We start from the raw sequence: 13,556 nt of genomic DNA, 5'->3' as shown, positions 1-13,556 counted from the left end.
TTGGGCCAACAAAAAGAAAAGAAAAGAAAATAATAATAATAATATGAGTAATTTTCAAATAAATAAAATTATTATCATCATCCTATTTTTTATTAAAAAAGAGTGGATAAAAATCAAAATTACTAAATTTTACGGGGTGGTTCATGATTCGATTGAACCTGACTTCTGGATCAATTTTCGATAAGCGTGTTCAAGCAAGCAACAAATATTGGATGGATATTTCTACTCTTCTAAAGCTCTACTTCAACTTAAGAAAAAATTAGATAGATTGATGGCGTAATACATTGGTTATGTACTTTACATGATAAACCCAAGTATGGTTTAATGGTCGAACAAACTTGAACTTACTGAAGGTACTATTAGCTAACTGTACCCACTACAACGGAATTGAATCAGATTAACATATATTCCAAGCAAAACATTCGAAATCTCACCTATAACTAAGGTTTTTCTAGAGATGCCTCCTAAAATTTACTTAGTATATTGTTTTCTCCCCTTTTGTATAATTTGATCAAGAGTGTTGGAAGAGGAGAGGAGTCCCACATCAGCTAACTAAGGAGTTGATGATGAATTTAAATATAAAGAATATATCTCCATTGAAATGAAATCTTAATTTAACTTCCATATGGTAAACAACGAGACTTAAATTTTAGATTTTAAAATTTATTTATCTTAATACTTATCTTCAAATAAATGATTTAATAAAATTATAAAAATTCACTCATAATAATCAAAATGGAAAATTAATTATACACATTATATTTATGTTTCAAAAATCAAATATAATTACTCCAAACATAAAATACATCTATTTCAATTTATTTTTATTTTTTCTCACCTTCTGTATAAATTATTTGAAAAAGATAATAAAAAAAATTATCTAAAAAAAAAAAGAAAGAAAAGAAGCAAGGAAAGGAAAACCACAAGCAAAACACAATAAGAAAGGACAAGAAATATAAATAGTCAAAAAAAGACAGGGAAATAATATTAAGCCCAAATAATCAAACAAGAACAAGAAAAAGAGAATTATACTAAAAAAAACAATAAAATAAAAAAATTGGAGGAAAAATAAAGTCAAGCTTGAAGGAAAATTACGAAATGGGAAAAAGTTATGTCAGCCGAACACGATTCTCCACAATGGTACGATATTGTCCACTTTAAGTATAAGCTCCATAGTTTTACTTTGGACTTCCCAAAAGACCTCACACCAACAAATAGAGGATTCTTTCCCTAAATTAGTACGCCCCAAAAGGTCTCACCCCAATGGAAAAGAGTATTCTTTGATTATAAATCCATATCATTTCCTAAATTAGTCGCCATAGGATTTTCATCATGCAACAAGTTAAAGAAATAAATAAATGGATGAGATATACCGATGGCAATTAATTTGAGTTTCTGTACGGCACACACTTCGAGATCCTGAATGCAGCCATCCATCAGAGGGCTATAAAAATTCACGAAAGGTTAGAACAAAGTCATTCCACATTGTTATTCATTCAAAATCGTATACAATGGGTCAGAATATCCTGTCGTTCAGGTAGGGATGAGCTTCAGCTAGCGCCCATATTCCCTGGGAAAGTTCATAATCGAGGTCAATGAATTGAAATTACAAAAACTCTAAACGATAATTGGGGTTGCAATAGGCATAGTCAGTGTGAAGGATCCTATTAAAATGAGCAAAATGAAGCCATACAAACTCTCATTAAACTTGATTCCTGATATTGAAGGAAGCTTTTAATTTATTAGCTAGGTGTGGAAGCGTATTCAAACTTTCTTGTATTGATGAATCCACGCATGACTCCAATTCATATACGCTGTTAGTTTTCTGTTGAAGCTTAGCTGCTTCGAACTTGTCCTGGCACACCATTAGTGACCTGTTCAATCTTTCCTGCATTCACCATACAAAAATACACCCTTTCCTTTATTAGATGATCATAACATTAGATCATATTTGTTGGCATATTAACATGGTCATGAAACACTGCTTCTAAATGTCCTAGGTAGTCACATTCATAGCATGCACCGATACCATATTGACATTAGAAATGTCTGTTTAACCTATAGTGTCAAAGCCCGTAAGGACCCGCCTCGAACAGGGTAGCGAATCCCTGTTTAAATGGGGATTGGGAGCTTGCCATTAGCATTAGAGACAGGGATGGAGATTACATTCTCCATCTTCGACTCCAACACCAACCCCATCCCGCCCAGCCTCACTTTGCGGGGCGGTTGAAGACTATTTTTCCTTATGAACTTATAGGATGTTTTACCCAAAAATTATATTAGAAAATATTATTCATTAAAGGAAAATTTTGAACATGGCTTTCAAACGCAAAAGCCATATTATGGAAAAACCTCATCATGGCTTGCTTTTGGAATCTGTGGAAAGAAATTAATCAGAGAATATTTGCAGAAACGACACAGACCTACACAAAACTTTTCGACAATGTTGTTTACCAAGCTATATCTTGGTGTAAACTGTCTAATATTTTTATTTCCTATAGTTATACCTCCCTCACTGCAAATTGGGAAGGTCTTTTGTAAACATCATGGATTATACATCCCTCTTGTAAATTTCACTCATCAATGAAATTGTCTCTTATCAAAAAAAAAAAAAAAAAAAAAAAAAAAATTTGTAACTGATCCATGCAAAAATAAACGAAAATTGGGTAGAGATAGGGATGAGAAGTCTTTCTAGGACCCGCCTTGTGAACATTTCTAACTGACATGCAATTCCCATATGATTAACTGCATTACTCATTCAATGTGAATTCAAACTTCAGTTCGCGACTAAATAATGCTGAAATATATAGCTGATCTCTGCAAACGATGATAAGAAACTTTGTTTATTTCTCGAATTGAATGGTTTTAAAATGGTGTTATATGCGCAGGATGAGGTCTTGAAAGAAAATCATGGTCATCCTCACAAGGACAAAACCATAACATTCCGAGTGATGTGGTGAATTCCATCTCAAAACCAGAACAAAGCTGGTTGGGGTTTGGTTTGAAGCATTTCGAGCCATGTGTTTATGTCAATTTAAGAGTTGAGATCAACATATGAAGTTAAATGACTCGAGAAATCAAATAACAGGTAGTTTGAAAGGGAAATCATTCTAATGAGGGAGAACATGGAGGCGAAAAAGAGAAAAATAAGAACAAGATGATGGATAATAACACGTACTTGAAACTTGGCCATCTCATTCTCAACATGTTGCTGCGCTTTGACAACCGGAACACTACAATTCTCAACGCAATTACTAATCTCTTCCTGCTTTCTTCTCCTATCAAAGCACTCATAGGCACATTTGAAATACGCTTGCTGCAGTCAAGATCAAGAATCACGAAAACAATCAACAGTCATCAAGTAAAAGAAATCACAAATGATGAAAATGAAGATCCAGAAGAGAAGGAAATCATCAATAAATGCATTGATGGAGAAAAACAGTAAACACCAAACAGAAACCGGATTTCGAATATCAAAAACCACGAAGAGGCAAACCTGAAGGGTAAAATTGACGTGGTCTTGAATAGGACCAAGTTGAGCCTGCGCAGCCATATTCACTTCGTTCAACTTTTGCCTCATTCTCTCAGAAACCACTTGTTCTTCCATGGCTGCTATGTGATTCATCTTCCTTCCAAGCTCCAGAAAACGCTCACAACAGAGAAGATCCGCTAGGGTTTAGGGTTTTTTGCTTTCATCTGAGGTCTCATAAAGCATGGTCTTTTATACTTTGGGCCCGGCCCATATGAACCCGGCCCACACTTTTTCCCCCTTTCCCTTCCCTCTTTCTTTCGCGCTAAATACATAACGATCGATCTTTTCTTACGGCGGAAAAGAAAAGAACGAAGCAGCGAACGCCAATGGACTATTCGAAAGAGGTGATATGTAGAGACGTTCCGAATCTTCTCTCCTCTTTCGTTGACTCGTTCGTCGACTTCTCCGTCAGCGGCGGTCTCTTCTTACCGCCGGCCAGTCCTGCTCCCGATTCCGCTTCTCAAACCGCGCCTTCCCTTCGTAATCATAAGCCCGAGCCGTCATCGTCTTCGCAGCTTCATACATGGTTACCCTCTCCGGAGCGGCTAATTGCGGTGGGAGACCTTCATGGCGACCTTTCAAAGTCGAAGGAAGCACTGAGACTTGCTGGATTGATCGATGGCTCTGGAAAGTGGATTGGAGGGTCCACCACCATGGTTCAGATCGGTGATGTGCTAGACCGCGGCGGCGATGAGCTTAAGATCCTGTATTTTCTTGAGAAACTTAAACGAGAAGCAGCCAAGGATGGTGGTATGATTATCTCTATGAATGGAAACCACGAAATCATGAACGTCGAGGGTGATTTTAGGTACGTGACTAAGGAAGGGTTGGAGGAATTTAGGGTTTGGGGGGACTGGTTTTCCATTGGGAACAAGATGAAGGCTCTTTGCGTTGGTTTAGAAATTCCCAAAGATCCATTTCAAGGAATTCCTACGGCATTCCGTGGTGTTAAGGAAGAGTTTCATTCCGGATTTCGTGCTAGAATTGCCGCTTTGCACCCCAATGGTCCCATTTCAGGCCGATTCCTGTCACAAAATACGACCGTACTTGTCGTCGGAGAGTCGGTGTTTGTTCACGGCGGGCTTCTGCCGGGACACGTGGAATATGGGTTGGAACGGATTAACGAAGAGGTGAGAGATTGGATTAAAGGGTTGTCAGGCAAAATCGCACCGGACTATTGTCGTCGGAGCAATGCCGTTGTTTGGCTGAGGAAATTTTCCAATGAATCAGCGACGAAATGCGACTGTTCATTGTTAAGGCATGTGCTCGATACGATCCCAGGGGCAAAGAGAATGATAATGGGTCACACAATTCAGACGGCGGGGATCAATGGCGTCTGTAATAACCAAGCTATTCGAATTGATGTTGGCATGTCAAAGGGCTGCACCAATGGCTTTCCCGAAGTTTTGGAGTTTAATGGGAACTCTCCCCCGCGAATATTGACATCAAATCCGCATTTGAAAAAGCCTATGAACTCTCTGAATAGTGATAGCAAGGAGGGGCTCGGGCAGTTGCTTCATGAACAAGGACCTAAACAAGTGGAGGTTAAGGCTTAGGAACATGAGACTGCACCTGTCCATCAAACAATAAAAACTTCACAGATACTTGGTTTCGAGTCTGTTCTCTATCCGACATGAACTGATTCGAGTTCATTCGTGTAAGTTAGATTATTCAATGGGCTCTGCAGTCTTCACATTGATAAGTTATTGATCATTCATTGGTAAATATGATTAAATTGTGATATGTTGTTGTAGACTTCTAATGAGACCTTTGGATTCGATTATTGGCTCGCCATTGTGTACTGTAACATTTCCTTGTCGCTGACATTAAGGAGTAGCTTGAATGTTATTTCTGAAATTATATATCAATATTGAGTATCCTGTTTAGAAGAAGATTAAAAATGTTGTATAGTTTTGCTATTCTTGACTCTCTGGACTTTTGTTTGAGATCTTCTGCGCAAATGTGTACCGTGACGTTGGCAAGCTCTTCTTCTAGTCTTAGTTAGTTGTTCCCTTTTTAAGCTGGACTATTAGTCTCTACTGACCGAACATAGTAGATTTAGGGCTTGTCTCGAACGTATTGTTATAGATATTGTCATTTGTATTTGACGTTTGGGCAGAATGGTGGGATGGAATGTACGTCTGATGAATATGAAACATATCGTTCCAGGAAAGAATAGTTATTTTTGTTTCGAGTTAGTAGGTGGCTAATGGGGAAAGCTGTGACTTAAGTGCAAGATTGAAAACAGAAAGTGTCAATTATGTAATTATGGTCTTGAATCATGAGGGATCTGTGCTTGCAGCTCCCGTGTTAGACGATGTTCTACATTGGTAAGAAAGAGCTAAGAACTAGAGAGTGCTAACTTCTGTTTAGCTCCATGACTATCTGCCTAACCTTTTACTAGTAATGATGATTTCATATGCCCATGGCACTGCTAGGGGACTTCCTTTCCTTTTTTCTGGGTCGGGTATCAGAAAGGCGTTGAGTAACTTGCAGCCCTTCGAGATGTTGAAGTATTTGCTTGATGCTCGGACGGTTTCTTGGGAAGAATTCTATACTGTGTATTGCTAGCTCGGTGAGTTCGACTCCCTCTTCAGCGGTGTAACCCCAGTCTTTTTGCAAGGTTTCGTGGACCAATGAGCCATTTGGTCTGTACTCATTTTTTGCCCAATTGCTCACTAAGCTGTTCACAACCAGGTGATGATTTTCCCTTTCTAGTTTCTCAGGTTCATAAGCTCTCTTGGCTATAAGTCCCAGCAGAATTTCCCCCAAGGAATAGATATCAGTGCTCATTTTCCCCTGACTCCCACCTGAAATGCAAGGAACAAAACTTCATCTTTTGGCCGAGGAAGCTGAGTATCAAGAAATTCAAGCTAGTTTACTTTATATAAACTCGTGTTTACCAGTTGGATTGTTTGTGATGCCTATTTAACAAGTATGTCGCTTTTTTAACCGATTCCTTGGAGATTATTCATACTGAAAGCTACCTTTTGGACATTTGAAACATATTTTTAAGGTACCTCTTGTAGACAGATGAAAGTAGCTAGAAGGATTTTGTGCAAAGTTATTGAGGTCGGCCCCTGTCCCGCATAGTTTTGGCTTGCATTCCTGTTAAAATAAACAGGTTAACAATGTTGAAGCTGCATAGACTGGAACATACAGATTTATGAGGTAACAGTAGCTTTTATTCATTGTTCAAAGACTATAAAGCAACTATTCTGACCCAATCTAGCAGTATATTTGATGCTCTAAACTTGATGGGCAGGCTTTGCTTTTCCTGACTGTGAATGAAGTCCAAAAGCCGAGCCAGTTCGAGGATTACTTCAACTCTTTGGAGCCAATTAAGATCATCTGCCAAAAGAAAGAAGAAAACTGGTACAGAGCTTCTAAGACAATGGTTTTTTGGCTCATGAACTTGTAGATTACCTCTTGCCACTAGATTTTGCAAGGAACCCAATGGATCGAGATCATAAACAACACCCTTCACTTCATCTTCACAGCAATAACCGATCAATTTCGCCAAACTGGGATGGCCATTTAGAGACGGGTGCGTAGAAAGCTTCACTTCTTCCTGAAAAGATAAAATTTCAAGCTTCGAAAACACAGCCATGTCTGCTAATGAAGGTTAGAAACTTAAAATCTGAGTACTCACTCGAACCAAGAACTCATTGGTTGTTGCGTTGTCGAATTCTGGCTTTTGATCCCATATTTTCACTGTCAGGTTTCGAGCTTCTGTTCCCGTTGACCAAGCTGATCGGAGCTGCCCTCTGTAAAATCTGCCGGACTGGGTGATTCCGATCAGGCTGTTGCTGTGGAAATTGCTGGTAAGTGTTTTCAAGTCCTCTGATGTAAAGATTAAGACATTCCCATTTGCAGAATCGGCCGCACGGTGGAGGTTGAAGAAACTCTGCATCTCCGCCATGGAAACAAAGCAAAATTTGGGAGTTGCAGAGGCGTTGACTTTCAAGGATAAACCAGAGTTCTTTGCTTCGCCGTAAGAATATGTTCAATATTAATAATATTATTAAAGAAAGAGTTGTGTTCACTTTCACCTGCAATTTCCTTTGCCAATGGACTTTTTTCAGGAGGAAGCCGTACGAAGAGTTGTTCAGCTTTGACCAGCTTAGATTACTATCACATTTCGCCGTTTTCTATTACAAGAAAGTAAGTAAATCTCTAACGACTTTCCTTCTACGTCAAATGACATAACCCTTTTGAGGATCTTTCTGTCTGTCTCTCTCTCTCTCTGTCTCTTTGTCGTGTCAAATTTGAATTGAATAGGGAAACGAATAGTTAAGACTCGTAACAGCCCAATCCTACTGCTAGCCAATATTGTACTCTTTGGGCTTTTTCTTACGGGCTTCCTTTCAAAGTTTTTAAAACGCATCTGATAGGGAGAGGTTTCCACACCCTTATAAAAGGTGTTTTGTTCTCCTCCCCAACCGATGTGGGATCTCACAATCCACCCCCCTTTGAGGCCCAACGTCCTCGCTGGCACTCGTTCCCTTCTCCAATCGACGTGGGACCCCTAATCCACCCCCCCTTTGGGGCCCAACGTCCTTGCTAGCACACCGCCTTGTGTCCACCCCCTTTGGAGCTCAGCCTCCTCGTTGGCACATTGCTCGGTGTCTGGCTCCAATACCATTTGTAACAACCCAAACCCACTGCTAGCAGATATTGTCCTTTTTGGGCTTTCCCTTTCGGGTTTCCCCTCAAAGTTTATAAAACGCGTCTGATAGAGAGAGGTTTCCACACCCTTATAAAGGGTGTTTTGTTCTCCTCCCCAACCGATGTGGGATCTCACAATCCACTCTCCTTCAAGGCCCAACGTCCTCGTTGGCACTCGTTCCCTTCTCCAATCGACGTGAGACCCCCTAATCCATTCCCCTTTGAGGCCCAGCGTCCTTGCTGGCACAACGCCTTGTGTCCACCCCCTTCGGGGCTCAACCTCCTCGCTGGCACATCGCTCGATGTCTGGCTCTAATACCATTTGTAACAGTCCAAGCCCACTGCTAGCAGATATTGTCCTCTTTGGGCTTTTCCTTTCGGCCTTCCCCTCAAAGTTTTTAAAACGCATTTGATAGGGAGAGGTTTCTACACCCTTATAAAGGGTGTTTTGTTCTCCTCCCCAACTTATGTGGGATCTCATAATCCACCCCCCTTCGAGGCCCAACGTCCTCGCTAGCATTCGTTCCCTTCTCCAATCAAGGTGGGACCCCCTAATCCACTCCCTTTTGGGTCCCAGTGTCTTTGCTAGCACACCATCTTGTGTCCACCCCCTTCAGGATTTGGACTCCTCGTTGGCACATCGCCCGATGTCTAGCTCTGATACCATTTATAATAGCCCACGCCACTGCTAGCACATATTGTCCTCTTTGGGTTTTCCAAGGTTTTTAAAACGTGTCTGCTAGGAAGAGGTTTCCACACTCTTATAAAAGGATGTTTCGTTCTCCTCCCCAACTGATGTTGGATCTCACACGTCCTACAGGGAATTCTTGAACAATGAAATTTTATTTGGTTCATTAAATTTTAGAACAGGCTAGCTTCTGTTGATAAGTTCTGTACAGTTTTATGTGTAAGTAGGAAGATTCCAAACCATTATTTGTTAGTTTAGAAATGGGGAATTGTCTAAATGCTTTCTGCAGCTGAACCCGTGACCAGCTTTGTTTAGAAAGGGAGTTTATAGGTTTGCCTTAATGAGTGGCATGAATCAACAACATCCCACCAAAAAAAGGCTCATGCCAATCTCACCCTCAGTAGCTCTACAAATTTCTCATCCACAAAGCATGATACAAGCTTTCTCAGCTCCTCCTTTAAGAAGAGGGAGACGCCCGTCGATGTCTGCAGCAAACAACAACTCCGCCATGGCTACTTGCATTCGGGATTTGGTAGAAGACGAGGAACACATTTTCCGTAGCCAACTTCCTGAGGTCCAAGTGCCTGATGATATCACATTGCCGGAGTTTGTACTTCAGAATGCTGAATCATATGCTGATAATGTGGCATTTGTGGAAGCTGTGAGCGGAAAGGCGTACACTTATCGTGAAGTTGTGAGAGACACGAGTAGGTTCGCTAAGGCCTTAAGCTCTCTGAGGTTGAAGAAGGGGCAGGTCGTTATTGTCGTTCTACCCAACGTTGCTGAATATGCCATTGTTGCTTTAGGGATAATGGCTGCTGGAGGTGTGTTTTCTGGTGTGAATCCAGCAGCTCACATATCCGAAATCAAAAAGCAGGTGGAGGTAGCAGACGCCAAACTCGTCGTTACAAACAGCTCAAGCTTTGAAAAGGTAAAATCGAAACTGTCGTTATCGATCATATTATTTCGAATTCAACTCGACTTGCTACTATCTAATGATTGATAACAGGTAAAGGAATTAAAGCTTCCAGTGATCGTAGTAGGGGAGGAACTGATTGAAGGTTCCATGAACTGGCACAAACTGCTCGAAGCTGCGGACCGAGCGGGCAACAATTTCGTCAAAGAAGATATCAAGCAGACTGATTTATGTGCCCTTCCTTTCTCATCAGGCACTACAGGAGTTTCCAAAGGTGTAATGCTAACTCATCGAAATCTAGTGGCTAACTTGTGTTCTACGCTCTCGGGCGTGCCGCAAGAAATGGTGGGCAAGGTCACGACGTTAGGCCTCATCCCGTTCTTCCACATTTACGGGATTACCGGAATATGTTGTGCCACACTTCGAAACAAGGGAAAAGTTGTGGTGATGGGAAGATTTGATCTTAGAACCTTCATCAATGCCCTGATAACACAGGAGGTCACATTTGCTCCAATTGTTCCTCCTATCATCTTGGCCTTGGTTAAGAATCCTATTGTGAAGGAATTCGATCTAAGCGGTCTCAAACTTCAGGCTATCATGACTGCAGCTGCTCCGCTCGCACCCGAACTTCAAACGTCCTTTGAGAAAAAGTTCCCGGGCGTGGATGTTCAAGAGGTAATTAAGTTACTACTCGAGTAGATGGATTGTGAGAACTCTCGACTCTTATTCATTCTGTCAAATTATCAAGCTATAACATGTAGTCCACCTTCCTGTTTTCTGCATATCGAAAACGAACCGAGCTCCACCGTCGCATTGTAGAGCTGATTCACAGGGTCGTCCTACCTAAGCTAACTAAATGTCATTGATCACCAACAGGCATATGGGCTTACCGAGCACAGCTGCATCACTCTCAACTATGGAAGCATAGGCAAAGACAATCTCGCTGCAAAGAAAAACACAGTCGGTCGCATTCTTCCTAATCTAGAAGTCAAATTCATTGACCCCGACAGCGGCAGGTCGCTGCCGAAGAACACGCCTGGGGAAATCTGTGTAAGAAGCCAGTGTGTAATGCAAGGTACATAATTTGGACTGGTGCAGAAAATCCATCTGAGATCTCTAATTATATGCTAGTTGAATCTTTCCTTGTTTCAGGCTACTACAATAATGAAGAGGAGACTTCAAGGACCATCGACGACAAAGGCTGGATGCACACGGGCGACATCGGATACATCGACGACGATGGCGATGTGTTTATTGTGGATCGTATTAAAGAGTTGATTAAGTACAAAGGCTTTCAAGTAAAGACACTGCATAAACTTTGCTTGATAAATCGAAGCTCGAGAACAGAAAAAAAGTAGAATTCAAATGGTTATCAAACGAGACCTATATAAGGTAACGAATGTCTTTGATTTCTCTACAGGTAGCTCCGGCCGAGTTAGAGGCAATCCTCCTTACTCATCCCTCGATTGAAGATGCAGCTGTGGTGCCGTATGCTTCGCTTCCCTTTACATATTTCTATTTAAATGATTTCTGAAACAAATCGAACCCGAAACGGTTAAAACAACGTTAACCCGCGTCAGTATTTCAGGCTGCCAGACAAAGAAGCCGGTGAGATCCCAGCAGCAAGCATTGTAATGGCTCCAAATGCAAAAGAAACCGAAGACGAAATAATCAAATACGTCGCCTCAAACGTTGCACATTACAAGAAAGTTAGGCTCGTTCATTTTGTCGAAACGATCCCGAAATCGCCGTCTGGGAAAGTCATGAGGAGGTTGATCAAAGAGAAGATGATCGAAAAGATTCGAGCCGAGGCGGCCTCTTGATCCATGGCTGTGATGGCTATATTTTGTTTGAATCCTCCATTGCAATGGGCAGTGAAGCTCACACTAAGCTCTTTTTCTTCCCCTTTCTCAAGTGCCTAGTTTGGCTGTTCTGTTCTGTTAGGCCTCAATGCAAGTTGTTGTTTAATAATATGAAGCTTATATTTTAATTTCCATTTTTCAATAAATAAGTTTATTTTTCTTTTTCCTAAGATTCTCAATCTGTAATTCAATTTCTGCAATTATTGTTTCAACCCGACAGACTCATATGATAGTGTCTACCATGTGATATAATAAGTCTAAATTTTATATTTTATTTCATAAATATTTTAATATCGTAAAAGTTTTAATAATACCTTAAACCTCCGTAATTACTTTAATTTTGAGTTTTCATTAATATTGTTCAATTAAAAAAAAAATTAGAAGTTTTAAGTTTCATTAATATTGTTCAATTAAAAAAAAAAAAGTTAAAAGTTCTATTTGATAAGAACGATGGTGTTCCAAATGGACCTATTGCTAAAGTTCGTGTCCTTTAGGCTCAAGCACATTAACATTGCACCTATTTAGCCACTCAAACACATCAACATTGGACTTATTTAGCCACTCAAACACATCAACATTGGACCTATTTAGCCACTCAAGCACATCTGGACCTATTGCCAAAATCTGTCTCCTTAGCGACTCATTCAAAAGCACACCTATTTGGCCACTCAAGCACATCAACATTGGATTTATTGTCAAAACCTGTCTCCTTAGCCACTCACTCAAGCACATCAACGTTGCTGAGAATGTATTATTTTTAATTTCATAAATTATGTAACGGTCAAATGGTCAATTTGACTTCGTCTTTTGTAGAGATTAAAGGTACCGAGAATAAATTCCGACCACAAACATCTTTTGTCGGGAGACTATAAATACCCACAATATGTTAGGTAAAAATCATATTCGTGAATAAATATAATTCAAATCTCAATATAATTCAGATCTCAAATTGAGACGTTTTCTTTAGAAATCTGAGCATCATATTTGTCATTTTTAAGTTTCATGCAATTCTAACAATTCTTGAGGTAGAATTGCATCTGAGCCATTTAATCAAGTCTTGATCAAGTTCGACTGTGGACTGACTCAATTTAGAATAAGATTTCCAAATCTTACTTCTAGATTTTCGATCGTAAGAGTTAATCTAATTCTAGCATTATCTCTTGATTGATCCGAATTTTGTATGAGAAGGTATTAATTACTTGAATCTCTTGCTTCAACAAAAGATTGTATCGTTAGACTGAAGATTAGAGTTGCCTTATCAATACTCTTGAACTTTTAATAGTGCTTCAAAATTACTCTTAAATTTTGCACACGAGGCATTACATATCATATTAGAGCAGGACGATAGGATGGGACTCAGAGATGAACTAAGGTAGAGTTAATAGGCATGTGCCCCGAGAGTAAAGGAATGATACATCATACATGAATGAACTGAAACCATATTTAAATAAGAGTGATCACGAGAATGTGTCATTATAGTTAAGAAAATAACGGACAATTATTATATATATCAACAAGGTGCACATCTTTTTTATTGTTCAAACTCCAAAATTAAATATGTTTGGCTTGAAACAACTCTCCATGCGAATAAAAATAAAATAGAACAGGTCTTTTAATATATGGTCAAAATTACAATTTTTTTTAAAAATATTTAATTATATAATTAAACAAGTGTATTATTAATATATTTTTTTTAGTATTTTTAAATTTTTACAAAAATGTCGATTAATTTCTAATATTGAATTCAAATAATTATTTATTTACCATAACACCCCACGACTTCAGCCCCATCTCACAAAATTTTTAAATATTATAAGCAAGTTGCTAAATAAATAAACGGGAATAATTAGTTTTATTTTTTTTAAAAAAAATATTATTTTATATTTAGTT

General features: G+C 39.4%; 4 protein-coding genes across 5 annotated transcripts; 2 read left to right on the top strand and 2 right to left on the bottom strand.

Annotated features, from left to right (window-relative positions):
• Positions 1-1,464: 1,464 nt before the first annotated feature.
• LOC111449551 (protein FAM136A-like) lies at positions 1,465-3,722 on the bottom strand. The gene is made up of 3 exons (XM_023089483.1): positions 3,497-3,722; positions 3,179-3,316; positions 1,465-1,888 (listed from the first exon to the last, which is right to left on the bottom strand). The coding sequence occupies exons 1-3, from the start codon at positions 3,623-3,625 to the stop codon at positions 1,703-1,705; spliced, it is 453 nt and encodes a 150-aa protein (XP_022945251.1). The 5' UTR covers positions 3,626-3,722; the 3' UTR covers positions 1,465-1,702.
• An 88-nt stretch (positions 3,723-3,810) lies between these two features.
• Positions 3,811-5,392, top strand: LOC111449549 (shewanella-like protein phosphatase 2). The gene has a single exon (XM_023089479.1). It carries the CDS (start codon positions 3,859-3,861, stop codon positions 5,086-5,088), a length of 1,230 nt encoding a protein of 409 aa, XP_022945247.1. The 5' UTR covers positions 3,811-3,858; the 3' UTR covers positions 5,089-5,392.
• A 7-nt stretch (positions 5,393-5,399) lies between these two features.
• LOC111449550 (serine/threonine-protein kinase BIK1-like) lies at positions 5,400-7,454 on the bottom strand. Of its 2 annotated transcripts, XM_023089482.1 has the most exons (5): positions 7,185-7,454; positions 6,959-7,103; positions 6,756-6,883; positions 6,553-6,640; positions 5,400-6,342 (listed from the first exon to the last, which is right to left on the bottom strand). In XM_023089482.1, exons 1-5 carry the CDS (start codon positions 7,452-7,454, stop codon positions 5,948-5,950), a joined length of 1,026 nt encoding a protein of 341 aa, XP_022945250.1. In that variant the 3' UTR covers positions 5,400-5,947. The 2 variants fall into 2 exon arrangements, with proteins under 2 accessions (XP_022945250.1, XP_022945248.1); XM_023089480.1 differs by having other exon boundaries at positions 6,756-7,103.
• Positions 7,410-11,836, top strand: LOC111449548 (4-coumarate--CoA ligase-like 1). Its single transcript, XM_023089478.1, has 8 exons — positions 7,410-7,526; positions 7,618-7,696; positions 9,178-9,819; positions 9,898-10,479; positions 10,681-10,879; positions 10,957-11,102; positions 11,225-11,292; positions 11,393-11,836. The coding sequence occupies exons 3-8, from the start codon at positions 9,229-9,231 to the stop codon at positions 11,625-11,627; spliced, it is 1,821 nt and encodes a 606-aa protein (XP_022945246.1). The 5' UTR covers positions 7,410-7,526; positions 7,618-7,696; positions 9,178-9,228; the 3' UTR covers positions 11,628-11,836.
• The last annotated feature ends 1,720 nt before the right edge of the window (positions 11,837-13,556 follow it).

The sequence above is a fragment of the Cucurbita moschata genome, unplaced genomic scaffold (genome assembly GCF_002738365.1).
Source record: "Cucurbita moschata cultivar Rifu unplaced genomic scaffold, Cmos_1.0 Cmo_Scf00011, whole genome shotgun sequence".
In the NCBI taxonomy this organism is placed as follows: domain Eukaryota; kingdom Viridiplantae; phylum Streptophyta; class Magnoliopsida; order Cucurbitales; family Cucurbitaceae; genus Cucurbita; species Cucurbita moschata.
Note: the sequence above shows the minus strand (reverse complement) of the source record. Positions and strands in the feature narration are given on the sequence as shown.

What these genes read in the sequence shown, in the direction of transcription:
- LOC111449548 (XM_023089478.1), top strand. Translation starts at nt 9,229, where the DNA reads ATGAGTGGCATGAATCAACAACATCCCACCAAAAAAAGGCTCATGCCA. An exon ending in CGGGCGTGGATGTTCAAGAG is followed by an intron (nt 10,480 to 10,680) that starts GTAATTAAGTTA and finishes GATCACCAACAG; the next exon opens with GCATATGGGCTTACCGAGCA. An exon ending in AAGCCAGTGTGTAATGCAAG is followed by an intron (nt 10,880 to 10,956) that starts GTACATAATTTG and finishes TCCTTGTTTCAG; the next exon opens with GCTACTACAATAATGAAGAG.
- LOC111449549 (XM_023089479.1), top strand. Translation starts at nt 3,859, where the DNA reads ATGGACTATTCGAAAGAGGTGATATGTAGAGACGTTCCGAATCTTCTC.
- LOC111449551 (XM_023089483.1), bottom strand. Translation starts at nt 3,625, where the DNA reads ATGAATCACATAGCAGCCATGGAAGAACAAGTGGTTTCTGAGAGAATG. An exon ending in ACGTCAATTTTACCCTTCAG is followed by an intron (nt 3,317 to 3,496) that starts GTTTGCCTCTTC and finishes TCTTGACTGCAG; the next exon opens with CAAGCGTATTTCAAATGTGC. An exon ending in ATGAGATGGCCAAGTTTCAA is followed by an intron (nt 1,889 to 3,178) that starts GTACGTGTTATT and finishes TGGTGAATGCAG; the next exon opens with GAAAGATTGAACAGGTCACT.
- LOC111449550 (XM_023089480.1), bottom strand. Translation starts at nt 7,454, where the DNA reads ATGGCGGAGATGCAGAGTTTCTTCAACCTCCACCGTGCGGCCGATTCT. An exon ending in CCAATGAGTTCTTGGTTCGA is followed by an intron (nt 7,104 to 7,184) that starts GTGAGTACTCAG and finishes TTATCTTTTCAG; the next exon opens with GAAGAAGTGAAGCTTTCTAC. An exon ending in CAAATATACTGCTAGATTGG is followed by an intron (nt 6,641 to 6,755) that starts GTCAGAATAGTT and finishes TTATTTTAACAG; the next exon opens with GAATGCAAGCCAAAACTATG.